The sequence below is a fragment of the Leguminivora glycinivorella genome, chromosome 21, assembly GCF_023078275.1.
Source record: "Leguminivora glycinivorella isolate SPB_JAAS2020 chromosome 21, LegGlyc_1.1, whole genome shotgun sequence".
NCBI classification, from domain to species: Eukaryota; Metazoa; Arthropoda; class Insecta; order Lepidoptera; family Tortricidae; genus Leguminivora; species Leguminivora glycinivorella.
Window position 1 is genome coordinate 15,532,151 of NC_062991.1, and position 26,946 is coordinate 15,559,096.

The following is a 26,946-nucleotide window of genomic DNA, read 5'->3' on the forward strand; positions in this document are numbered from 1 at the left end:
TTGCCGACCGATTACCCCTATCCCTATCCCTAACCCTATCCCTATCCCTAACCCTATCCCTATCCCTATCCCTATCCCTAACCCTATCCCTATCCCTATTAGAGTTTGCTCACGGGAAATACCGGTACCTACCGAAAATACCGGGAATTCCCGGGATTTTCAGCCAAGCAAAGAACCGGGAAATCAACTTGAAGGCTCTTTTAAAATATCCAAAATTATACCCTGTAATTTATGAATTTATTATGCACACTATTGGCGCTTTGTAAATAATTTAGTAATTGTTCAAAAATACTTCTTTTCATTCATTAAACATTGTTTTGTGTAGTTAGTAAATACTTAGTCATAAGTTTAGCATTTCAATATGTGCAATTATTACTTTTATGTTTAACATGGTAATTGTTATTCCTGTTATTTGTATATTGTATTAAATATTGTATGTTTGAGCTGATGGCCAAGTTGCCAATGCTCCCAATAAATTAAAAAAAAAATTTGACACAAGGACTTAGCTGAAATGTCAATCGTTGACGCTAGACGCCGATCGAAATTCAGTCTAGCTCTGTCACGTCAATACGAAAAAGTGATAGAGATAGCTAAGCTACGATAACGATGTTATCATAATCGTTTGTGCATTTGGCTACGTGCCCCGCCTTAAAATGGGATATAATTCTTACTTGTTTCAAAATTCTTTTCACTATGCTCTCACTTTTGTATCAAATTATAATCTTCATATACATCACATAATGGCCTTCAAAAGTTCCATACCTTACCTTAGACTTTGTCGTTATGTCGATGTCGTTGTAATTGATGTTTGATATGTACGGAAACGCTGAATTTTAAGTTTTCGTTTCACGTCAATTTATTAAATACTTAGCCTGTTACTCAAGAATATCGCAAAATAAACAAAGTCACAGAATGATATACTTTATTTCAGTAATAGGATAATTTTTTTGAAGTTTTTTCCTTTGGTTCACTTCTAATAATATATACCCACGAGATATGGTGTTATGGTGACTATGGATGGGTACACGTATTGTGCATTGAGGAACAAAAATGCCTATGAATTGGTACTGCCTGCTGCTGTAGGTAATCAGTTGATTCGTAACTGCCTCATTCCTTATCAATTTGAACAATCTTCTACGTTGGGTTTGCTGAATACCATACGGCTTGCATGGAAATATTGTTTTCAATAATAACTTCTTTTTCTGAAAGCAAGCAATATAATCATCTCAACTGTAGCTAAACAGTACAAAATGTAAATATAACTCATTACCTTTGTAAAAGTATCAAACACTGGTTTCATCACTGGTTTATCTTTTTATCGAACTACTGACTAACTGCTACATTTAAGCTGTTCTTGAAATTCACGTAATATTATTAATTAATACATATTAGTCATAATTGTATTTAAAATTGCAAATATAATCGTGAAAATGTTGTGGGATTGTTATATAATTTGACAGTAATGACACATCGCAGTGAATTGGTGGTTTACTTTTACGCTAGTGACTGTCAATGATTACTCACGTAAAGTATTGAGTTTTCACTAGAGACTGTCAAATAGTTCTGGTTCTATTGACTTCATACAGTTAGAAAGAGAGCGCCTTAGCTGTAAAGTTAGGAACGTATTGAAAACTCGGAGTAAATACGTTAATAACTTATGGTACCGATGAAAATTTTAGTACGTGAGCGTTTCCACTTGGAGCGCTGTTCAGTTTTTCCATACATTTTCCGTAACTCTCACTTAAAACGTAACGTATTTTTTAACTCAAAAAAGTCATGGTAAGGCTACAGGTGTGCGTGCAACGGTGCGTTTCTGTGACATGGTTACGTTATCGCGAAAGCTATAGGATTGCCTCGGTGCTTCCGCAAACACTGGCTTTTGTTGTGTTATTCAGCACGTATATAGGTTAAATAGGTACCAAATATACACCATGTTCTTTTTGTTTTCCGCTAAATTCGACACGTAGCTAGGTTCATTATCAGGAACCACCCTGTATATCACTTTTGGTTAAATTCGCAAAAAAAAATTTTTTAATCATTTTCATACATAATAAATGAATTTATTAGTGTGAGAGACCCTTAAGAATAACATTCAAGTTAGTGGCAAGTGATGGACGGCACATGTCAAAACAAATAACATTAGGAATTGAATTGGTAAAGACACACGTGTTCAGTAATTATCTTTTTTTTTTAATAACTCGATAACCGTAAGAGTTAAGATGCTAGCTTCTTAGAGAAATTAATTGTATTTGATCTAAAGAACCTTCCCTTAAAGTTAACGGAATTCAATAAAAACAGGGTGTATGTAAGAAGCCAAAAATTCAAAAATATATCAACATTCACTTTATTAACTAAAACTGGATTGGTTGAATGTTTTCTTAATCATTGGATTATGTTGTCTTTTGTTACCGCACAGTTGGTATCCAATCCGCAATATTGTAACGGTCGAAAGGCTCAACCATATCTGAATGCTTTTGCTTCTTCTCAACACCCCCAAATGCTTAGACATCTGGTGGCTGCATAACGTCTAATAGCTATACAAATTTAAATTAGTCAGATGACAAGCATAAAATTCTAAATGTAATAAGGTTAAGGCCAGTTGTTGCAAACAGTTTGCAACAACAGACTCTGCTACTTTATTAGGAAGTTTCATACGGGTTCCAAAAATGTTGCCAGAACAACAGACTCCGCTGTCACAGTATAATAAAGAGTAGTATCGTACAGTATGGCCACTCCCGCTCCCCGCTGAAAGTGACGCCCACCCCCTCTCGGTTACTTCTCAGTTACCGCCTGTGAAAAACGCTAACAGTCGACCTGGCATATTTCACTCATGCAAGCATAGTACGACTTCACATACACGAGCTTAGCCTATGTGCTGGGAACGCGCCTCTTTCATATATTTGATCGCCAGTGTCCAAGGTGTGCCGCTGTTGTAGCATTCACACTCTATTTAATAATGCAAACATTGTAAAACAGGGAAAAAATGGACCAGTTACATTTGCCCCCCAGTCGAGATTTGCCCCGCTGTATTTTATCTTTGAAATCTTTGGCTAATACGTGAGTTTAATTTCAAAGTTACGGAATTTGAAATATACAATTCAAATATTTTTACCATGTGCTCGTTTCTTCATTTCACTTAACGATGACTTTGTTTCCACAGATGACGCCGGGGCTGCACGGGCACGGGATCGCTGCGCCGGCGCACCATCTCGAGCCCGCCGTGCTGCCCAAAGAAAAGACCGTCCATGGCAAAGAGAAGACCTTCAAGGTGAGCTGACAACGACATTAACGACATATTTGACGACCGGTCTGGCTCAGTCGGTAGTGACCCTGCCTGCTAAGCCGCGGTCCTGGGTTCGAATCCTGGTACGGGCATTTATTTGTGTGATGAGCACAGATATTTGTTCCTGAGTCATAGATGTGTTCTATGTATAAAAGTAGTGTGTGCTATGTATTTTATCTATTTAAGTATGTATATCGTCGCTTAGCACCCATAGTACAAGCTTTGCTTAGTTTGGGGCTAAGTTGATCTGTGTAAGGTGTCCCCAATATTTATTTATTTACATAAATAAAGTTTATCTTCACTTTCTCGACACGCGGCAAACCAAGAACACACGGACCGCTCGCTCATATTTGACCAGAACGTACTATTCTATTCTATTATTTATATTCTAATAGGGATGACGACTACATAAAAAAATGGCATTCTGTTTAGTCCGTCTGTTAGATCGTCCAAAAATACTGAACACAACACATATTTTTCGCTTTTTCTAATCAATGAAAAAATACAAAGATATAGATAGAGCATCAAAGTTCCGGAGTGGGGGCTTGTGACGTCACTTCTAAGTAAAAATTGTATCTAGGCGTGACGTCACGCGAAACTTCAACGTACTGTACTGTCGTCATTTTTCGTTTACGAGAAAAAAGAAAAATACGTGTCTAAAATTCTTTGGTAATCTAACTGACGGACTAATTAGTTTTTTTAGTCGTCTTGCCTATTGTGAAATGTATGGTATCTATTAAAATTTATAGTTTATATATAGTAGTGTTACTACTTAAAAAAAGCAAATCAAAAAAATATTTAATAAAATAATTTGATTTGTTCCTATCGATAGATGGCAGCACCATCTCTCTCGCCATATCGTAATCCTGCAAAAGCATTCATAGCAAGCACAAATTGCTCGACCTTAGATTTTACCAAAGGCGCCTAGCCTTCAGAGATAACGTACAATCGAGAAATTTCGACGGGTACCTCGGCGGTCGGGGTGGTGTAGCGGTTTATTTAAACCAATAATTATATTTGACAAATTTTCCATGTTTTTTATTCCAGGTGGTGGTCCCAGGCGAAGTCGGCGTGCTGAAGCCGGCCCTCGGGCCGCGGCCCTACAATGCCCTGGCCATCATCCACACGCAGCCCAGCAACACCTTCGACATGCTCAATTCGCTCACAACCAGCGTTGTAAGTCTCCTCTTTGCGTTATACCGGCTAGGGTTGCAAAGAAACGGTTTCTTTTCTGGCTTGAAAAAAAAAAGTGAAAAAAAGCCTTAAAGAACAGTTTTGTTTTCTGAAATATGTTTTTTTTTCTAAATTACAAAATATCAAAATTTGCAAAGCAGTTAATACTTTTATACGGTTTTTTAGACTTTATTAAACGTTTTTTATAACTTCATTTTCTGGTCGTATAACACTAACATTTACGAAATCAGCAGGGTTAGCACATGATTGCCGCGGGAGTATGTCGCCGCGAGATAGACTACCCGTCCTTATGTCATTAATACAGTTAGAAGAAGACGTGTGATCTATCTCGCGGCGACATACTCTCGCGGCCATCATGTGCTAGGCCTACTGTAGTTGGTATTTATCGCTATTTACTGTTGGTATCACCACCGTCTCCACACTCCACGCCGCATCGGGAATTCGCCAATTAACGTTCGTATACTGAATGTTAATCGTAATAAAATGTACATTATTGTTATTGAGACGTTACAACTCACAAAAACCGTTATTGTAGAATTGTTTGTTCATCTGAAATAAAAAAAAATATATTTAGAAAGAAAACAGTGAGGCTCGGTTTTTTTTCGTAATTCTGAAAAAAAAACTTTTGTTTTTTTTTTCTATTTGCAACCCTAATGTGCACGCGAGCAGACGATATTGCGTTTTATTACGCCGTGAAGGTCGTCACCACTAAATAGGCCGCGAGTACGCGGCCGCTGGTATGCACTTGTAGCTCAGCGAAAGAATCGCGGCGTGAGCCGCCCCTGATTCCTGATTAATTTCTTCTCCTTTCTCATAATGATTTTCCACCATTGTGACACTACTGGACAACGACCTCCCCCACTTTTTCTAGTCTTCCAATTTATTATGAAATGATTTTAAATGTATTATTATACATTTGCAGGCAAATCAACCAGTAGGCGTGAGCGTGGGAGGGTACCGGCGCCGCAGCTCCGGCCAGGGCGCCTGCGACCCCGAGCTGGACGACAGCGGGAACAAACTCGTGGCCCGGCTGGAGGATGACGCCTTCATCTCCGAGCAAGATCTGGTAAGTTTCTTACTATCAATATAGCCTAGCGCGTACTGACCCTGCCTGCCCGCGGTCCCGGGTCCGAATCCCGGTAAGGGCATTTATTTGTGTGATGAGCACAGATATTTGTTCCTGAGTCATGGATATTTTCTGTGTATACAACCAACAATAAAATGATTGATTGATTGTTTTTATTGAATTCCGTTAACTTTAAGGGAAGGTTCTTTAGATCAAATACAGTTAATTTGTCCAAGAAACTAGCGTCTTAACTTTTACGGTTATCGAGGTATTAAAAATATTAAGATAATTAATGAACACGTGTGTGACAGCCTTTACCAATTCCTAATGTTATTTGTTTTGACATGTGCCGTCAATCACTTGACACTAACTTGAATGTAATTCTTAAGGGTCTCTCACACTAATAAATTATGATTAAAAACGATGACAATTTTTTTGCGAATTTAACTAAAAGTGATATACTGGATGGTTCCTGATAATGAACCTAACGACGTGTCGAATTTAACGGAAAACAAAAAAAACACGGTGTATAAGTATTTTTATTTATTATTTATTTATTGTAAACATAATTTACAGCATTACAGTCGAAACCAAAGCACTGTACAATTCAGTTTAGATATTATTAGGTGATTAACAAAAGAAACAAACATATATAAAATACGATCACCTTTCGTCCATCACGCTGGAGGATGACTCCTTCATCTCGGAGCAGGACCTGGTTAGTGGGCCATTTGTTTTCAAACTTGTCCACCTCACTTTTTTTGTAACATGGGTATTTTTTACGCGATTCATACTTATTAATCGCGAGGTCCTTCGATCCTTATAGCAGAAAACAAGTGTCCCAAGATTTCCATACATTTTTCAAACCTTCCATTCCGTTACCACCATACAAAAAATGTATGAAAAAATGGTAACGGAATGGAACACTTTTTCTACTATTGAAAGAGCTCGCGATTCTGAGCGGAAATGGAGAGCATATAATTCCAAAAAAAGTGGGGTAATACAAAACATCTTTGAAAAAAATGGCCCTAATACATCCTGGAATCATGAAATGGTCAATATTTTATGATTGATGATATCGAACAAATGTATAAAATGTAGATAATATGTATAGATGTAATTACTTACGTGCAATAATCTAATATGGTATATGTTATGACCTGTAATTTTCAATACCAATAAAGAATGTCGTATGATAATGAGTTAATGACGAATGTGTGTTTACAGGAGGAGAACATCGAGATCGCGACGAAGGTTCGCCCGGAGGACGCCGAGGTGGAGGAGGAAGGCGCGGAGCCCACCAAACCCGCCAACGGTAACTCAATGTACTTTACATTATTTACTGTGACGACCCAAACCGATGACTATTGAACCTCAGCATAGATTAAATATAACAAGATCATACCATCCCATACATTAAAATGCGACCGCCTAAGACCGCGCTTACACTCCACCACACATAGATGGCGCCACAAAAAATGCCTTGTTGCCACCGATTATTTGTAGATTGGCATTAAGTGTCAATTCGGAGCCGTAAATCTATGTCAAAAGTGACACTTAACGCCATCTACAAGTATAATCGAAAGCTACAAGACATTTTTTTTGTGGCGCCATCTATATGTGGTGGAGTGTAAGCACGTTCGTAGGCGGTCGCATTTTAATGTATGGGATGGTATGATCTTGTTCTTTAATCTATGACCTCAGCTAGTCACTGCCGGGTGTATAGTGAACAAGAGTTGTGAGTTTCGAAAAAAAAAACATTAGCTGACCTATCCTGTCCATTTCTAAGAGGTTCGTGCCAATTAAATTGAAATATGTAATTGCTAACCCTTTTTTCATTGCTTACTAAATTATTTGCCAAAGCATATAGAGGCATTCTACGAGGATGTCCTTTTCGAAATAAAATTCTTCTATAATCCCATTACGAATTGAATGAAATAAACGTAAACAAACTGCTGTCACTGTCAAAGTAACACGTGCAGCTCTAGTCAGGGGTTCTCAAAGTATGGGCCGACAGAAAAACAAATAACTTTTAACCAGTTATTAACGATCACTCTATAACACACTTAAAATCGTGAATTGATTGAACGTGATGACTGTTATATTATGATATGATCCCATGCAAGTCAAAATAAAAATCGGTCCAAAATTGACGAAGTCTCGAAAGTTGCTGAAAAATAATGTTTAGCGGCCGGCTACTTGGTCGCCCAGGTACATTTCCACAGTGATACCAGTGCAATAAACAAACTATCCGACAAAAACGGCTTTTTAATTTCAATTAATATTAATAAAACGTTTCGTGTTGAAATTCATTTTTGTTTAAACAGAGTCATTATTTGTGTAATGTAATATGTAAAGATTTTTAATAAACTTGTAAAATATCGGCAATTTTAAAATCTCGAATGGTGCAAATTTTTTATAGCACCGGCCACACCTTTGTTTACAATAATTCCGGCTAATTCAAAATAGGAATATAAAGGGGGGGGGGTCGTACATAATGTGACAATTCATGTTAAAGGGATACAAAAAAAGCGTGACATAGGGGGCTGGGGAGGGGGTTCAAAAAACCGATATGTAGACGGCCCCATTACTTCTGTCTTCTGAAAACTTTAGTGGCTGACAATATTTCCTGATTTGGCTAATAAATTGGCATTTGTTAGCCTCTTTCTTCGTATCTCTGAAATAGCTAAATAGCTGCCGCGAAATCATTTCGTGGAACGCACCATTTGAGGTTAGAAATATCAACTAAAAATAAATATCGTTTCGTCTGTTAACAATCGCCTCTTTTTGATTTTATTTGTCTTTCCAATTGCTTAATTAAAACACTGAATATATTTTTCCAGGTCTAGTGTACGGGGACCTGGAGCTGGACAAGTTGGACCTGCAGAAAGACAAGCAGAAGCCCGACGAGGATGAAGAGGAGCCCATCGGAGTCTCGCCCTGCGGCAGGTAAATAATTCTATTCATAATCTTCAAGACAAAAGCAAAGTACAGTGGAAACTGGATAAGTGGAACCTGGGTAAGTGGAAAACCTCTTTAAGTGGGCCCAAGTTCTCGGTCCCAGTCCCTTAGGAGCGAATTACCTCTATAAGTGGAATTTTGGGACCTCTATAAGCGGTATCCATTTTTTCGTAAATATCTTATTTTTACCTCTGCAACTGGAAGCAGTCGTCTCCGAAACCTCTATGAGTGGAAAAGCTTGGCGTTATAAATTTTGTATTTTTAATAAACCGCTACAAGGAGGGTAGTTTATTTCGTTAACATTATGGTTTGTGTTTTAACTATATATTTTGTATGAGATTATTACACATCGTTCAGTTTGGTTTTAGCTGCGGTGCGGTGCCGCTGCCGTGCTGTTAGATAAAAAAAATAAAATAAATAAAAAATAAAAAAGCCTTTTATTTCTTGCAAAAGTAAATACATCTAGTGTTACAGTTTTTCTTTAAAGGTTCGGTTCTGTTGCAAGAACCCCAGTTTGGGTATAGGCCTCCTCCAAACGGTTCCATCTCTCTCTGTCTTGGGCCACTTGCATCCACGAAGGGCCAGCGATTTTGATGATGTCGTCTACCCACCTTGTGTGAGGTCGTGCCCTGCGACGTTTTCCTATAGGACCCCCCCAGGAAGATACTTTTCTAGTCCATCTGTTATCTTGTAGGCGTGCCACGTGTCCCGCCCACTTCCATTTCAGCTTTCGCGCATAGGGTATTACATCCATCGCTTTTGTGATTTCCCGTATTTTTGTATGACGTATTTTTTGGATTTTTCTTATGTTTAGCATGCTACGTTCTATACCCCTTTGACAAGATGTTAGTTTCCTCTTTACATTTGTGGTCATTTTCCATGTTTGGCAAGCGTATGTTAAACAAGGCAGTAGCTGTTAGATAAGCGATGCCTAAGCACACAATCAAGTGTTTATCTCTTTGGGATAAATTAAAAAAAATCGGATTTTTTTCATTAAAGTACAATCGGTATATCGATTAATTTAACCATACAGCCGGCGTATTATGATTCCAATTTTATCACTTATCCACGTGGATAAAGCATCCGTCACGCTTTGGCAAGTATGTCAGTGTGAGAGTGACAGTTGTCTTATCCACGTGGACAAGTGATAAAATTGGCAGCATGATACGCCGGCTGGTTTCTCTTGCATGAATAAATTTTAATATTAGGAGTGATTTTGTAGGTATATAAGTTACTTCATAACAAAGGAAAGATATTGTTTTTGTATAATAGTAGGTATTGTGGATTATTTACAGTATTGCTTTTTGAAGTCAGGATCACATTCCTATTTTTTGTTAATTTATATCTACATGCATATTAAATAAAATATACATATTTATTTGACCATATACGTGACCTCTATAAGCGACATTACTAGCATCGACAACCTCTATTAGCGAGAGCCTCTGTAAGTGAGAAAACATTTTATTTGAACCTGGTTAAGTGGAAAACTGGATAAATGGAAAACCTGGATAAGCGGAACTAAACAGCCGGTCCCTTGCGATTCCACTTATACAGTTTCCACTGTACTAGCAAAAACATATGTAACTCTGCGGATAAAGTCTAAGAAAAAAACGTAGGTACCTCAAAGCCATAGAGAAAAAGGTATGGTGGCCTAGATGGCGTTACACCTTTGGGGCACGCTCGGCTAGATGGCTCTAATATTAATATTTGACATTTTAACACATATCAAGCTAACAATATGGGCCAAATTGTCAAAACGGAGGTTCAAAAGTTTTAAGCTTGTGTCGAGAGATGGCAGTCTATGCACTGTGATTACAAATTTTACTTTGACAGTGACTCTACAATACTCGATCCTCTTTGGTACTAGTAAGAACCGGTTCACACTTGTCGGGTGTCGGGTAAGGATTTTATCCGGACGTTCTGGTGCCTGAGAGTAGCGCCAGTGACAGAGAATGTGAGAGGAAGCAGATTAGCATGGTATGGGCAGGTAATGCGGAGGGATGAAAGCAATTTTATCAAACGAGTAGTAAATATGAAGGAGGATGACGACAACGGTAGTACAAGGCTTAAGAAAAGATGGATGGAATGTGTGAACAATGATATGAGAGTGAAAGGTTTTAGTATGGAAATGACGGCTGATAGAGAGGAATGGAGGAAGATGATCTGCTGCGCCGGCCCCAAATAATGCGAAGAGGGCAAGAAAATGACGATGTTCTGGTGGCAGAATATGTTTAACCCCCGACCAGGGGCGGCTCACTCCGCGATTCTATCGCCGCGCTACAAGTACATCCTGGCGGCCGCGAGTTCGCGGCCTACTTAGGGGTGGCACGCGTTCTCACGGAATGCACGTTCGCACTTTCTATTGTTACTTTACGTCGCGAGGTTTTTTTAAGCGATGTCCGCGTGTGGAATGGCTAATAATACTTAGTTAAATAGACATATTGAATAAAATAAATACCATAAGACATTCTTACTTAAATAGATCTACTACTGATTAAGTCCCACGGAAAAGTTCAATAAGGCTTGTGATGTTGGAACTTGAACAAAAATATATAAATACAGTATATAAACCTAGAAAGTACCCAAGACTGGAATATAATACTATAACATTTTATGTGAGTATTAATTCGTTTGGATCCATTGGTAACCCTATCACCGGACGCCGCGCACGTGCGGCTCGTTTCTTTGTAAGAATTTTGTAGGTATTTAAAAAGGCGGCATTTCGTGAACATCAAAGCAGTGGGCCTTCTGTACTTGTACTATTATATATTCTGTGCCCCGACGCAAAAACGAAGGGGTGTTATAAGTTTGACGTGTCTGTCTGTCTGTCCGTCTGTATGTCTGTCTGTTTGTCTGTGTGTGTGTGTGTGTGTGTGTCTGTGGCATCGTAGCTCCCGAACGGATGAACCGATTTCGATTTAGTTTTTTTTTTGTTTGAAAGCTGAGTTAAGCTACTATGTCGCGGTGGGGGGTTTTTTCAAAATTTTAATTTTGTGGTTAGGTTATATATGAAGCTATTCACACTGGCACGACACCGATTTTGTGTCGGAGCCGACAAGAAATGTCGGCCGGTTTGCCAGCCGAGTGTTAGTAAAAATTAGAACCTAGTGTTGACTTTTAAGTTACACTCTTTTCAAGTATTTATTTAATTTTTTTCAGGTTCTTCAAGTATGATAAAGAAGTTGGGCGCGGGTCCTTCAAAACTGTCTACCACGGGCTCGACACGCAAACCGGTGTTGCTGTCGCTTGGTGCGAATTGCTGGTACGTAACAGTAACAACTAGTCGATAGATGGCGCTCTAAACCGAATATACCGCGCTTTCAGTTCAAAGCTTATATGCCGATTATTATATATCTGAGTGTGTTTAGTAAAACGTTTCAATTTGTCGATTGTTATACACTTTGTCAATTTATTCATATAAAGATACAAGCAAATCTCGTCTTTATGGTAAGCTCTAAAGTGTTTTACTATTACTAAACACACCCACATATCAGCTTTATTTTTAATGCGCTATATCAATATCAATTACTGCTTCGTCCGTTTCTAAAGCAGAAAATACTCAGTGACGGCTAAAATGGTCAAATATTGAAACAAGGCCTATGAACGTCGATCTAGTGCGAAAGAAAGCAATATATGTACTGTAAAATGCTTTTTTATTTTTATTTCTATTGATCATAAGTTCATATACAGTTAACAAATTTCTCTTTCCACATTTCAGGAAAAAAAACTAAACAAAACCGAGCGTCTACGCTTTCGCGAGGAAGCGGACATGTTGAAGAAACTACAACACCCCAATATTGTCCGCTTTTACAACTACTGGGAGGGCGTCGTGGCCAAGAAGAAGAACATCGTGCTTATCACCGAGCTTATGCTGTCCGGGACACTTAAAGCGTGAGTTTACTTTGATTTTTACTTTTTGATTAGTCTTAAACGACTTAACCACTCGACCGTCCGACGATAGCATAGTATCCAAAAAATGCTGCAGACCGTCTGCGGATACCTTACTATCCCAAGGAGTGGCAGTAGTAGAACATTGCGGCATTATGCTCTCCGGGACACTCAAAGCGTGAGTATACTGCTGTTACTGTCTTCATTGCTCGATATGTCAGGTATTTTACGAGTAAAAACCTAAACAAGACAGAATTAAGACACTAGAACATAGTGCGGTTCTACAACTACTGAGAGGGCGTCGTGGCCAGGAAGAAGAATATCGTTTTCGTGCTTATCACGGAGCTCATGCTGTCCGGGACACTTAAAGCACAGTATAATAAAGAGTACTACCGTACAGTGTAGCCACTCCCGCTCCCCGCTGAAAGTGCCGCCCACCCCCTCTCGGTTACCTCACAGTTACCACCTGTCAAAAACGCGAACAGTCGACCTGTCATATCTCACTCATACAAGCATGGTACGCGATCACCTACACGAGCTTAGACTGTGTGCTAGGAACGCGCCTCTTTCATATATTTGATCGCCAGTGTCCGAGGTGTGCTTTTAAAGCGTCGGTGGGCGGTTTCCAAATTAAATCCCGAATATCGGATTTCACCGGATCTGGACGTGTTTGGGCTCATTCTTCTCTGAATCACGAGCTGATTCGATCCCGACGATAAAAAACTGTGTCCGGCTGGCTCGAGAAAAGATTTAAATTTCTATACACCTTTCTATATGGCAATGTTTGGGCAGTCTTTCGATTGAATAATAGATTGACCAAACCTGGCCATAGACCGAGATGGAAGAAAGAGAAGGTGGCCTTTGCAGTGGGACACAACAGACTTTTAAATAAAATAATAAATGTATAATACACCTCGGACGTCATACCTTCAAAATTTCGCGCCAGTTTACAAATTTAACACTATTGTTGAAGCACGCACAGGTTTCCTGCTAGACGAAAAATTCAAACATATTATCATCGAACCCTGCTATTACTTGCGATTTACCAGCCGTGCCGATAGTGCCCCCATGAATGTTTTCATATCGGCTGACCAAGGACCCAAAGTCTCAACTGCGAGCGCCGCAAACTCGTAGTACTAAGCCCGCGGGCTGAGTAGTCCATATAGGGGTAAACTGGTGTCGACTAAGCCCGTGGGCTGAGTAGACCCTGTGGCAAATTAACGGGCCGAGTATCCCCCGACAAAATAAAAGGTGTCAACAGATCCCGCGGGCTGAGTCGTGTGTGGGCCGAGTTGCCCACGAAGGGCCATAAACTTATCTTTGAAATAAATTAAAACTTATTAATCTTTGCCTTCGTTTATAATTCCAGTTACCTTCGAAGATTCAAGCGAATCAACCCGAAAGTGCTCAAGTCCTGGTGCCGGCAGATCCTCAAGGGGCTCAACTTTCTACATTCTAGGACTCCTCCTATAATTCATAGGTATGATCAATATGATCATTCATCTTTGGACGACCGGTCTGGCTCAGTCGGTAGTGACCCCGCCTGCTAAACCGCGGTCCTGGGTTCGAATCCCGGTAAGGGCATCTATTTGTGTGATGAGCACAGATATTTGTTCCTGAGTCATGGATGTTTTCTATGTATATAAGTATGTATTTATCTATTTAAGTATGCATGTATATCGTCGCTTAGCACTCATAGTACAAGCTTTGCTTAGTCTGGGACTAAGTTGATCTGTGTAAGGTGTCCCCAATATTTATTTATTTATTTATATCTTTTATCTCAAATTCCGGCAACGCACTTACACCCAGCAGCAGCAGGTGTCTATGATAATCGTTTACTGTCAAGCGATTTGTCTGTTCGTTAGACTCTATCTCTTAACAATAAGAGTATTTGACTTTAATATGTACAATATTCAGGAGATCCATGTACTCGTTCGCACCCTATATCATAAACAAATCTAATTGTCCTTTATTTTAGCGATTTGTGGTGGGTGACCGAAATTCAAAGATGTCAAAAACCTTTGTGCGTTGTACACCGAGCAACTTAAAGACTCGAGTTGGCAATATGTTTGATTTACACACAATGTTTTACATCACAATTGCAATATAAAAAGATATGTAATATGATAAAAATACGGTACTAAAAATTTCATAACACCCCTGGGAAAACGATTTTTCTATAACTCCGGCTCCGCCTGCGTCCATTTACTGTGGGTGTGTGATGAAAAAAATGTAAAGGACGTAGTATCTGGCCGTAGACAGTTGAAGAGCGTAGTAGTTGTGTCTAAAGTGTAACTTTCTGTGCAGAGATCTGAAATGCGATAATATCTTCATAACTGGCACGACAGGCAGCGTCAAAATCGGCGACCTCGGCCTCGCCACGCTCAAGAACCGCAGCTTCGCCAAGTCTGTCATCGGTGAGTTACTGCTTACATTAAAAAACATTTCAATTTTGAAAAAATGTCGCGGGACATAGCGGACTGATTTCCATCAAACATAGCCCGACTAATTCAGCTTTCAAACAAAAAAAAACTGAATTGGTTCATCTGTTCTGGAGCTACGATGCACAGACAGACACACAGACAGACACATCAAACTTATAACACTCCATAATTTTTGCGTCGGGGTTAAAACATATATCCGCAACCTGCAACGAATGCTTTGTCAGGAGCGTTTACAACAACGGCAACAGGCGTCGTTGTTACATACACATATACATATAATCACACCTGTATGCCATAAAGGGGTAGACAGAGCACATGAATTACTAAGTTTCAGTGCCACTCTTGGCAAAAAGGGATTGAAAGAAATCCAAATTGTAACATTGCAGTGACCAGCCTTTCGCCTACGCCACAATTTCACCCATATCCCACAGTCGACTTCTACGACACCCACGGGAAGAAATGGGGTGGTGAAATTCTTAACCCGTCACCACACGGGGACGTTTTTACGCACAAACAATAAAACTAACCGCAACAGGTTTCGACATTTTCCCTTGTTTACTTATTAGATCAAATCATACAGGTTGTAGTGTATCCCACGCCCCACCTCTCTAGACTATATAAGCATGTTACATATGTTATTTTAGACATTATAACTCTATACTCTGAGACAGTCGTTTTATTCAACGTCCCACATCACATGGCGACCTTGCCAGGATCCTTGCCTTACCTTGCCTTGAAAAGGTCATGTTGCAGACGAAAGTTAATCATTTTTTTATTTACCAGGCACCCCCGAATTCATGGCGCCCGAGATGTACGAGGAGCACTACGACGAGTCAGTGGACGTGTACGCGTTCGGCATGTGCATGCTGGAGATGGCCACCGGAGAGTACCCCTACTCCGAGTGCAGCGGGCCCGCGCAGATATACAAGAAAGTCGTCTCGGTGAGATATAGCTTACTATTGCCGATTATAAATATTACAACCTGTATCTATAGACGTAGAATATCATGTCAGGAGCACTACGACAAGTCTGTGGACGTGTACGCGTTCGGCATGTGCATGCTGGAGATGGCCACCGGAGAGTACCCCTATTCCGAGTGCAGCGGGCCCGCGCAGATATACAAGAAAGTCGTCTCGGTGAGATATAGCTTATTATTGCCGGTTATAAATATTACAACCTGTATATACAGACGCAGGGCGCAATATCATGTGCATGCTGAAGATGGCTACCTGCGAGTACCCATCGCATCGTGAAAGTCGTCTCGGTGACGAAGCAATACATCTCCACATTTGGGACTACTGATGTGCCGACGGAAAGTTTCCAAAATTCTGAAATTTTCACATATAAAAACTTCGGAAACTTTCCATACTTTGTATGGACGGAAACTTTCCATTTCATAAATTTAAATTTCCTTTATTTTTTGTGAAAGTTTTGTGAATTTTTCAAGAAATTTAAGATTTTTTGGAAAGTTTCCGCAACTTGCACATCACTATTTGGGACACAGTAGTAACACTTCTAACAAACGCTCGCCGCGCGGTATGCATGTGTGCGCGCCGTGTTCGAACTCAACACACGTAAACGGATGAGAATGAACGAGAATGAATCTTCCTCATCCGCTGGATTGGATCCCATCGTCAAATTTGGGGTGGCCGAATGTCTCTAGCTTTGCAATACTAGGTTATACACCTTAAATTTATGTAATGTGTGATTGAAAATTAAAAACACTCTGTAATCTTCGCACCCTTAATAAGTTTTTTTTTTTGTTCGCAGGGTGTGAAGCCGCAGAGTTTGGACAAGGTGACGATACCAGAAGTTAAAGATATCATCGAATCCTGCATAAAGCCTGACAAAGGAGATCGGTTAGTATTAGAAACTTATGTATACTGTGCCTTAAACTGTTATTTAGATTAAAGGTTTGCGGTAGGCCACCACTATGTGCTACTGCTAGCAGCGCCCTCTACGCAGAGTTTGTTTTGCGCAATGTAAGATTTTCCTGTCAAAAACTAAATATCGTTACATTTTCAGGCCCAAAGTAAAAGATCTGCTGAACCACGAGTTCTTTGGCGAGGATATCGGACTGCGGCTTGAGATCGTGGGCCGGGACCTCGTCACCTCCTCCGACATCGCTAAAATACAGTTCCGCCTCAAGATCATCGACCCCAAGAAGAGGTTAGTACTCCTTGCGTAATTTAATATCTTCACCTTTTAACCGCCCTAGTCCGATATATTAGACGTACAAAATCCAGCTCGTTCGGCCAACAGCTGATATACGAGGCAAGTATTTTTCTAATTTTATACCTGTCGACGACACGCGCAAGCTCGATGATAAATTTTAAGCGGTTAAAAGGTTAAGGCGAAAATAATATAGGTCATTACGTTAAAATGAATACATTTTGCAAATATACATTGGTTTGTTATACCTATTAAACCTATTTGCTACCGAAAAAGGTCCGAAACCGAAACCCGTACCGAAAGGGAAAAGGGTCTCAGTAATGTCTAAGCATAAAAAAATTGTGAAACAAGACGAAAAAAGAGTTTTATGTTAACTTCAGAATTGAATCCTACTCATAATGTTGTGTTCAGTCTTCAGCAGTAACATGTTATTCTTCGAAGGCCGCAAAAATATGTGACACGCCCTTATGTCTCTACTAATAAGATCGTCTCAGATATTTTTTTAACCCTTCGTTGTGTAATATATGTTATTGCTTGTGAATACATACATACAACATACATACAATCACGCCTGTATCCTATAAAGGGGTAGGCAGAGCACATGAAACTACTCAAGTTTCAGTGCCACTCTTGGCAAATAAGGGGATGAAAGAAAACGAAACTGTGACATTGCAGTGACAGGTTGCCAGCCTCTCGCCTACGCCACAATTTAACCCATATCCCACAGTCGCCTTCTACGACACCCATGGGAAGAAAGGGAGTGGTGAAATTCTTAACCCGTCACCACACAGGTGCTTGTGAATAAGGAACAAAGCTTGCGTTACTGGTTAGCTAGATTTATACTTACATTCCATCTCATCCACAGATCATACACCCACAAAGAGAACGAAGCCATCCAGTTCGACTTCGATATGGAGCGCGACGACTGCCAGGACGTGGCCAACGACATGGCTAAAGCTGGTCTCATCATGGAGGAAGACGCGAGACTTGTCTTCAAGCTTCTCAAGTCACAGCTCATTAGTTTAACGAGGTAAATCATGTCTCCCACAGCCACTAGACATCACTATAGATCTCCAAGTTACTTTAGTCACAGCTGATTAGTTTAACCAGGCAGGCAATTATGGTCGCGCGATAAGTGATAAAATAGCAGGCCGTCCCTATCGCACTATTTGTTAGTGCGATAGGGACGGCCTGATATTTTATCGTCTATCAAATGTTTATACCTGACATCAACTGACATGTAACTTGGCGTTATCAATAAACTATTGTATTGTATCGCGCGAGCATGCTACCCGTGTAGATAATGAAATAACTTTCCACCACATATACTTGACTGCCAAATGGCCTATTTTACAACAGTGAGAATTGTCACCTGACAGTGACACTTATCCGTTCATTGGCTGTTCAACAAGGAACTATTGACGCCGAGTAACAATGTTACTTATCTAACCAGCAATACGCACAGAATTGACAGTGTCAATGTCACTGTGATGAAAATGTCGCGAACGACATTGTCAATGCTGGTCTCATCATGGAGGAAGACGCGAGACTTGTCTTCAAGTTGCTCAAGTCTCAGCTCATTAGTTTGACCAGGTAAGTCATGTCTCCCACAGCCACTAGTATGTCTGCACATCACGACTAAAGCAGGACGGATCTTCAAGCTAGTTTATAGTCACAGCTAAGTCTAACCAGGGTGCGCAGCCGAATGGCACAAACGTTCACGAAACGAAACGTTCGTAGATATCTATCTCTATCGCTCTTACGTATTGGTGCGACAGAGCCAGACTACTTTTCGCGGCGTTTCGTTTTCGTTTCGCGTTGGAGAAATGCCATCGGCTACGGCACCAGATGAATTATTACATTATAAATAATTCTCCAAACCAGGCTCGAAAAACAAAGAGAAATGGCTGCCAAGAGATCGCCAACGATATAGCTAAAGCTAGTCGGATCATGGAATAAGACGCGAGGTATTCAAGATGCTCAAGTCACAGCTCATAAGCTTAAACAGCGGGCGTAGCACACTAGTGCGATAAACCTTATCGAGTCGGTGCGTCCTTATCGCACATATAAATACTGCTGTAGTGTGGTAATGGGCTTTATCACGCGACCATTCTTGCCCTGCAATACAGCAATGATCAAGGATGGCAAACATGACTACATTATGGTGGAGAATGCAAATACCGCAAATGACTAAAATCACATTCAACGGAAGCTTACATCACGTATAAATCACACGATGCATGTAATCACAAATCCTTGCAACGGCTGCAATCATGTGTTGCATCAGCGGCGACCCTGACTCGCTGTTTCTAATCATGATTTGCGTGCAACGCAGCCAGCCGGAGACAAGAACGCTCCTGCAATTTTGCTTGAAAACAACGTTTTCTCAAACATGCAATGAAATATTGTCTTTACGTTCCTTAAAATGGGCTGGGAAGTATCGCTTTTTGGGCGCAACAACTCGAGAGGACTGTAAAGGGATTTCATATTATTTTTCAGGCCTAGGCCTGCAAAGTAACTATTTTTTATAAAATATTGTCCTTTAGAGCATTTTTTTTTTATTTCATTGTATGTTTGAGAAAAGCACTATACATGCCTCGACGTGAAAACGGATTCCCGGCCTCGTATCCCTATCCCTATATACCCACTTGGCCGGAAATCCTCATTTTCCCGGCCTCTGATGTAATGTACTATTCTTTAACCATTACTTAGGTAGTTGACATGTCACACGGTATTATACGAAAAGCTTCGTTACGCTCAAAGATCACTTGATTATTTCAGAACATTTAAATTCTGATGAAATGCTTCCTAGGAATGTCTTACATTTTATTATTTATTTAAACTTTATTGCACAGTAAAAAATTCACAAAAGGCGAACTTGACACCGGAAGGCATTCTCTACCAGCTAACCATTTGCATTTTCCTTTGAATATCTAACTCTTGGCCTGTTGAGAATGAGATCTTGCATGTCATTTTCATTATACTGCGAGATTTGACCGGCCGGCTGAATTAGATGTAACCTCAACTGTCCGTAATGTAACAAAAAATTGTAGGAGAGTAAGAGTGAATACATGAATAGGCTATTACTGAATCGGTGAGCTCTATCTTAGACTGACTTCACTTTCCATCATTAAACCGAAAATAGGTAAACACTTCTAACAGGTCAAAAGCTAACAGGTGAAATAAAGCTAGCACAAAACCCACAGTAGTCAGACCCAGACAAACTAAACACAGCCAATGAAAATAAATCAAAACTGAAATACAAGACTTACGTGATCAAAAAACCTAAAAACTAAAACAGTTCAATGAATGCTATAATAATATCGCAAACGGATTATACAATACCGCTTCGACTTATCCCATATACATAAATTACGACTGTAATACCTTATATTACGGTTAACTTTAGTATATCAGGTGGAATGAACTTTTCCAATGTGCTTCAGGCACGCGATATGCAAAACCCCGACCTTACAGACGTTCTTTCTATATAGATTCGTCCTTGGGGTTTGTTTAGATAGCGTTAGAACAGAACTATTAGTCAGGTACAGGTAGATATCGAGACTTATTTCACAGTCTTGCATAATGTGTAGTTTTTAAGTTTATTACGAATAAATATTTTGATTCGGACAATAATATTGTTTACAAATAAGTCAGTAACGGCATGAAATCATGGTTTCATGATGTAAGAGCCTCCGCTCCTCCCGTTACTGTATCAATTGCAATAGCACGGGTCGTTAGCAATTTTTAAATCGACTTTTATCCCTTTCAAAATCCTATCTGGGCCATTTTTTTCAAAGTTCCACTTTTTTTTTGGATTTGGAAATTTTTATGTGGTTTCCACTCAGAATCGTGAGCTCTTTCAATTCTAATAGGAGAAAAAAATTACCGTTACCATTTTTTCATACATTTTGTATGGTGGTAACGGAATGGAAGGTTCCAAAAAATGTATGGAAATCTTGGGACATTTTTTTTCTCCTACCAGGATCGAAAGAGCTCGCGATTCTGAGTAGTAATCGCGTAAAAAATACCCATGTTCCTTTTAAACCTAGCATAGTTTACACGGGCTTAGTATTTGTCATTAGTATTAGCGATTAGGGTCTTGACAGCAAAGTGACAAGTGGTAAGTAGCCTTCTACACACGGGTATTAGGGAATAGTATTAGTTACAAGTTACAAGTCATACCTACAAGGCAACATAGTATAAAAAAAGTCTAAAACAAAAACGATTGTGTGAATCGCGCCCTCGTAGTGCAATTTGAACTGCAATTAAAGACAGTAGATTGCCGCCATCGGTCAGATGAAATGAAATGAAATGAAATGAAATATTTATTTTCCAAGTAGGCATATTACAATGCGCTTATGAACGTCAAATAAAACTACGCCGGCTCTAACCCTACGCCTCAGCCTCGAGAAGATTTCAGTCCCCCCTCAGTTGGAGGAGGGTATCCACTATGGGACCGGCAAGAAACTCGGCGGGCCACTTCTTTTCAAAACATTACATCTTATATTTAACATGCATTAAAAAAAAACAAGATACAATTTAATAAGCAAAAGTATTCATAAAAAAAAATATTAACACAAGAAATTATACAAAGTACAAAGCTATTATGATTATTAATAAGAGATGTTAGAGATGTATAGAGTCTCTAAGTGTCAAAGTACATCTAAAAAAATTATACATGAAGAAAAAAACCGAATAACTAAAATAACTTTAGAGTTGTAAAAGACTCTTGTTGTCTTAAGCAAAGGAAAAAAAAATATATGTATACTTAATCTACTTTTTCCTTGGAGATGTATATGGTCTCCAAGAGTCAGAAAGAAAAATAAACAAACAAGGACCGAACAGAGTGCCTCAACGTAATCTCATTCAAAATTAATGTTACATAGAATAGCATAGCCCCTATTAGCTGAAACAGACCGGTCTTCACAAACAGCACCCGTTCACGAATATGGCGCGCATCTCAGCCATCGCCTCCCTCAACCTTCATTCGGGAAGGTGGCGACCCGATCAACGACGTCACCGTAAGCAAAGACTTTTTAGCGAGCATGACATGTTCAAGCTGTCCGGGCTGTATTAAATATTCCAATAATAAGTGAATACGGTATACCTAGATGTAAGACACAACATTCCGTGCTTGTATGTTACATAGTTTAAATTGACTTAATTGAAAACAAGATCTTGGGAGATGTAAAAGGTCCCCACAGTCAATTATAATTAATGGGATATAATAAAAAATAAAAATTTGGAGGTGTAAAGGTTCTCCAAGTGTCAAAAGAACTAGAAATAGAAAAAAAAATGCGTATGAAATACAAATTTCACGTCAAGAGACTGTTAAGCTAGCAATCTCCAACTAATTCTACAGAATACATAACTAGTATGTACTCAACAAGTCAATATATATATATACCAAATTATAATTATACAATAATAAGGATCAATAATTTAAACAGCCAGTAGCAACAGCGCCTTAAGCATGACACAATGTCTCCCCGGGACACTGCTAGCAAAACTATGACAGATTTTGAGCCTGGATAGTCGGCCATGGTGTAGTATCTCCCAGGTAATCATCAATTTTGTAGTACCCCTTTTTGAGAAGTGCACTTTTTATGTACTTCTTGAATGAAGTAAAGGGCAGATCCCATGCCTCTAAGGGTACCTTATTATAAAATGTTACACAGTTTCCCAGGAACGATTTCTTCACTTTCTGTAGACGAAACTTGGAAACCGCTAGCTTATGTTTGTTCCGTGTATTATAACTATGAATATCTGACAGTTTCTTAAAGGACTCTATATTCTTATGAGTATACATTATCACATCTAGTATGTATTGTGAAGCTACTGTAAGGATGTCTGTCTCCTTAAAGCGTTCCTTCAGTGAGTCACGTGACGCCATGTTGTAGATAGATCGTATTGCCCGTTTCTGGAGAACGAAGATGGTTTGAATATCTGCTGCTTTTCCCCAGGCCAATATGCCGTAAGACATAACACTATGAAAGTAACTGAAATAAACTAGGCGAGCTGTCTCCACATCAGTTAATTGCCTAATTCTCCTTACGGCATACGCGGCAGAGCTCAACCTTTTTGCTAGGGCAGATATATGAGGACCCCATTGCAGATTGCAATCTAAAGTAAGACCAAGAAAGAGCGTATTCTCGACAAGGTCCAGGTTTTCGCCATTCAGCGTGATGGTAGTATCTGTCTTCCTTACATTGGGTAAAGAGAATTTAACACATTTCGTCTTCTTGGCATTAAGGAGCAAGTTATTTGCTGTAAACCATTCTAGTACCTCCTTCAAAGTTTCATTCACTCAGTTGCCTATCAACTTTGAAAATTAGTGAAGTATCATCAGCAAATAAGACTATCTCACATTTGTTCTTTACAAGACATGGCAAATCATTTATATACACAAGGAAAAGAAAAGGTCCCAGAATAGAACCCTGTGGTACTCCAAGCTTTACAGTTGTACCGTTAGATTCAGTACCATTTACAACCACTTTCTGGGTTCTTTCGTTTAAGTAAGATTCAACAAGCTGTAAAGCTTTAGAGGATAGACCGTAGTGCTTCAGCTTGTGTAGTAGTGTGTCGTGCTCCACACAATCGAAAGCTTTGGAGAGATCGCAGAAAATACCGATAGCATCTAACGAGAGTTCCCAGGCATCGTATATGTGCTTGATTAGCACAGAGGCAGCATCTGTCGTCGAACGACCTCGTGTAAAACCAAATTGCTGATGCTGAAGTAATCCATTCGTGTTAAAATGTCGAAGCAACTGGTTCAATATAATTTTCTCAAACACTTTGCTGAGAACGGGAAGTATGGAAATTGGTCTAAAATTTCCAAGGTCATCCTTGCTGCCTGATTTAAACAGAGGAATAACCTTACTATACTTCATCAGATTGGGAAACACACATTCCCTAACACAAGCGTTAAACACATCGGCTAGATAAGGTGCCACGACGTCAATAATTGAATACACGACTTTCACAGATATCCCCCAAATGTCCTCACTGTTTTTAACTTTTAAGGACTTGAAAGTTTTAATAATCTCTTCGGGGTCAGTAAATTGGAAATATAATTCCATGCTGCATTTCTTAACATTGTAATTGTCCAAGTAGAGACCTGCCTTAACTACAGAGGAGTTTAAATTCCGTGTAGTATCAGTGGCTATGTTGGTGAAAAAGTGTTGAAAGGCGCCAGCAACATCGTCGTCTGCAGACAATACTTGGTCTTGAACTTTTACAAGATGGCGGTTACACGGGTGTTATTATGGGGAACTTGCGTCAATGGCTTTAGAGCGATGTTTAAGTATAGGTACTACATAAATACGAGGAAATAGTACAGTCATCGGCAAAAATAAGTGATGATTTGTGTACCTTGTCGCGTTTAATCATTTGACAACTTCGTATGACATTTCAAACAAGATGTTAATGTGACAAGGTACAGAAATTATCACTTATTCCCTAGGAGTCGGCCCGGAAAGAGATGGCGGGATGACCTGGACTCCTTTATCAACCACTGGACGGATGCTGCACTTAATCGGGAGGATGGGAAATCTAGGGGGGAGGCCTTTGCCCAGCAGTGGGACTAGGGTTGTAAATAGAAAAAAAACCAAATGTTTTTTTTCAGAATTATGAAAAAAAACATGAAAAAAAACCGAGCACCTTGGTTTTTTTTCTAAATATGGTTTTTTTTCAGATGAACAAATAATACGACAATAACGGTTTTTCGTGAGTTGTAACGTGTTTCAATAACAATAACGTACATTTTAATTCAGTATACAAACGTTTATTGGGGAATCCCCGGAGCGGCGTGTAGCGTGGAGAGGCGGTGGTGTTGCCAACAGTAAATAGTGATAACTACAAACTACAGATTTCGTAAATGTTACTTTTATAAGACCAGAAATTAAAGTTATTTGATTAAATTCGTTTAATAGTTAACATTAAGTCTAAAAAACCGTATAAAAGTATTAACTACTTTGCAAATTTTGAGATTTCGTACTTTAGAAAAAAAACATACTCCAGAAAAAAAACTGTTTTTTTTCACGGTTTTTTTTCATGTTTTTTTTCAAGCCAGAAAAAAAACCGTTTTTTTACAACCCTAAGTGGGACACTACACTACACTCTATAGGATATTAAAAAAAATCCCATATAGGTTAACTTTATAGGAGTTGTGGTTTAAAATAACTGCACTATAAAAAGCGGCAAAATGCTAATTACGTCATGCATGTGTTAATTTACAAGCACGTTGGCCTGCGAAATTAGGCCAATTAAAATTTATGTAACGATTACCTACAAAATGCGGATACATTATATTAATACGGTAACCGTAAAAAGACATTTTTTAAATTATTGTCGTGTTTTTGTCACCAGAGTCTGCCACAATATGAATACTTTAAAATAGAAAAAAACGTACCTCAGTACCATATACAGAAAAAGGTACGGTGGCCTAGATGGCATTACACCTTTAGGGTACGCTCAGCTAGATGGCGCTAATATTAATATTTGACATTTTAACACATATCAAGCTAAGAATATGGGCCAAATTGTCAAAACTGAGGTTCAAAAGTTTTAAGTCTGTGTCAAGAGATGGCAGTCTATGCACTTTGATTACACATTTTACTTTGACTCTCTATAATACTCAATCCTCTTTGATAATAGACAGGGCTTTATTGGCTGTAGTACATTCAGGTCGTTTATACATATTTTGGCACTTCTGTATCTTTCTTGCTGACTGACATGACTGTACAATTTTGAACGTTCCATGGATAAAGGTCATCATCATCCTCCTTGCGTTACCCCGGCATCTGCCACGGCTCATGGGAACCTGGGGTCCGCTTTTGACAACTAATCCCAAGATTTGGTGTATGTACTAGTTTTTACGAAAGCGACTGCCATCTGACCTTCCAACCCGAAGGGTAAACTAGACCTTATTTGAATTAGTCCGGTTTCCTCACGTTTTCCTTCACCGAAAAGCGACTAATAATATAAATGGATAAAGGTACCGTGTGGTATATAGAGTCGCACTAGTATTGAAATATTTGTATAAATAGCGTAAGCGACTAGTATTGAAATATTTGTATAAATAGCGTAAGCGCCAATCACCAATCGCCCATATTTCGGGGATCTTGATAAATAAACGCAAATAAATTTATGCCAGTTCAGATTTTCTAACACGTGTATGGAAAAGATTTGGGCTTATTCCTTGGCAATAACAATGCAAAGGTTACCCAAGTGTAATTCAGCAAAATATTTGACATACTCATCACTTTTTTGACAATAACATATATATTTCTGCGTTTGTAGTTTATTACAGCTGATTATGTTTTACTGATAATTGGAGAAAAACGAGCAGGTGAATTGCCGCCGCTCACCTATATCATCAATATCGTCATCAATACTAATATTATAAACATTTAAGCACAAACGCACAAACTTCAAGTGTTTGTCAAGAAGTCCCTCCGGTCGATCCTCCGTATCTTCTGGCCGAAAACTATAAGAAATGAGGATCTGTGGAGTATGTGCCGACAACCTCCGATTGCCCAGGAAGTGGCTCTGCGGAAATGGAGATGGATCGGTCATACCCTTCGAAGAGGAGCTACCAACAGCGCCAGTATCGCGTTTGAGTGGCGGCCTCAAGGAGGAAAGAGGGCCCGCAAACGCCCCGTACACACCTGGAGGCGGAGCGTTGAGAACGAGCTGAGGGAATATGGACAGCTGAAACGAGGCCAAGGCGGTGGCTCAAGATAGAAAGGCGTGGAAGGATCTTGTGGAGGTCCTATGCACCTATGGGGTGCCTTAGGACGTACAACAACAACAACAACTAATATTATAAATGGGAAAGTATGTGAGCCTGTTTGTTTGTCCGTCTTTCACGGCAAAACGGAGCGACGGATTGACGTGATTTTTTAGTTGAAGGGATGGAGAGTGACACAGGC

General features: G+C 39.5%; 1 protein-coding gene across 3 annotated transcripts in view; it reads left to right on the top strand.

The window, feature by feature from the left end:
* The window catches only part of LOC125237536 (serine/threonine-protein kinase WNK1), an 84,352-nt gene that overhangs the window by 34,717 nt on the left and 22,689 nt on the right, over positions 1 to 26,946 (top strand). For all 3 annotated transcript variants that reach the window (XM_048144658.1, XM_048144659.1, XM_048144660.1), the window contains 13 exons: positions 3,161 to 3,268; positions 4,331 to 4,459; positions 5,400 to 5,543; positions 6,771 to 6,858; positions 8,387 to 8,492; positions 11,667 to 11,769; positions 12,226 to 12,398; positions 13,765 to 13,875; positions 14,703 to 14,812; positions 15,623 to 15,780; positions 16,610 to 16,698; positions 16,865 to 17,008; positions 17,877 to 18,041. In XM_048144658.1, the coding sequence (XP_048000615.1) occupies positions 3,161 to 3,268; positions 4,331 to 4,459; positions 5,400 to 5,543; positions 6,771 to 6,858; positions 8,387 to 8,492; positions 11,667 to 11,769; positions 12,226 to 12,398; positions 13,765 to 13,875; positions 14,703 to 14,812; positions 15,623 to 15,780; positions 16,610 to 16,698; positions 16,865 to 17,008; positions 17,877 to 18,041 (1,628 nt within the window). The remainder of the gene's footprint in view (positions 1 to 3,160; positions 3,269 to 4,330; positions 4,460 to 5,399; positions 5,544 to 6,770; positions 6,859 to 8,386; positions 8,493 to 11,666; positions 11,770 to 12,225; positions 12,399 to 13,764; positions 13,876 to 14,702; positions 14,813 to 15,622; positions 15,781 to 16,609; positions 16,699 to 16,864; positions 17,009 to 17,876; positions 18,042 to 26,946) is intronic.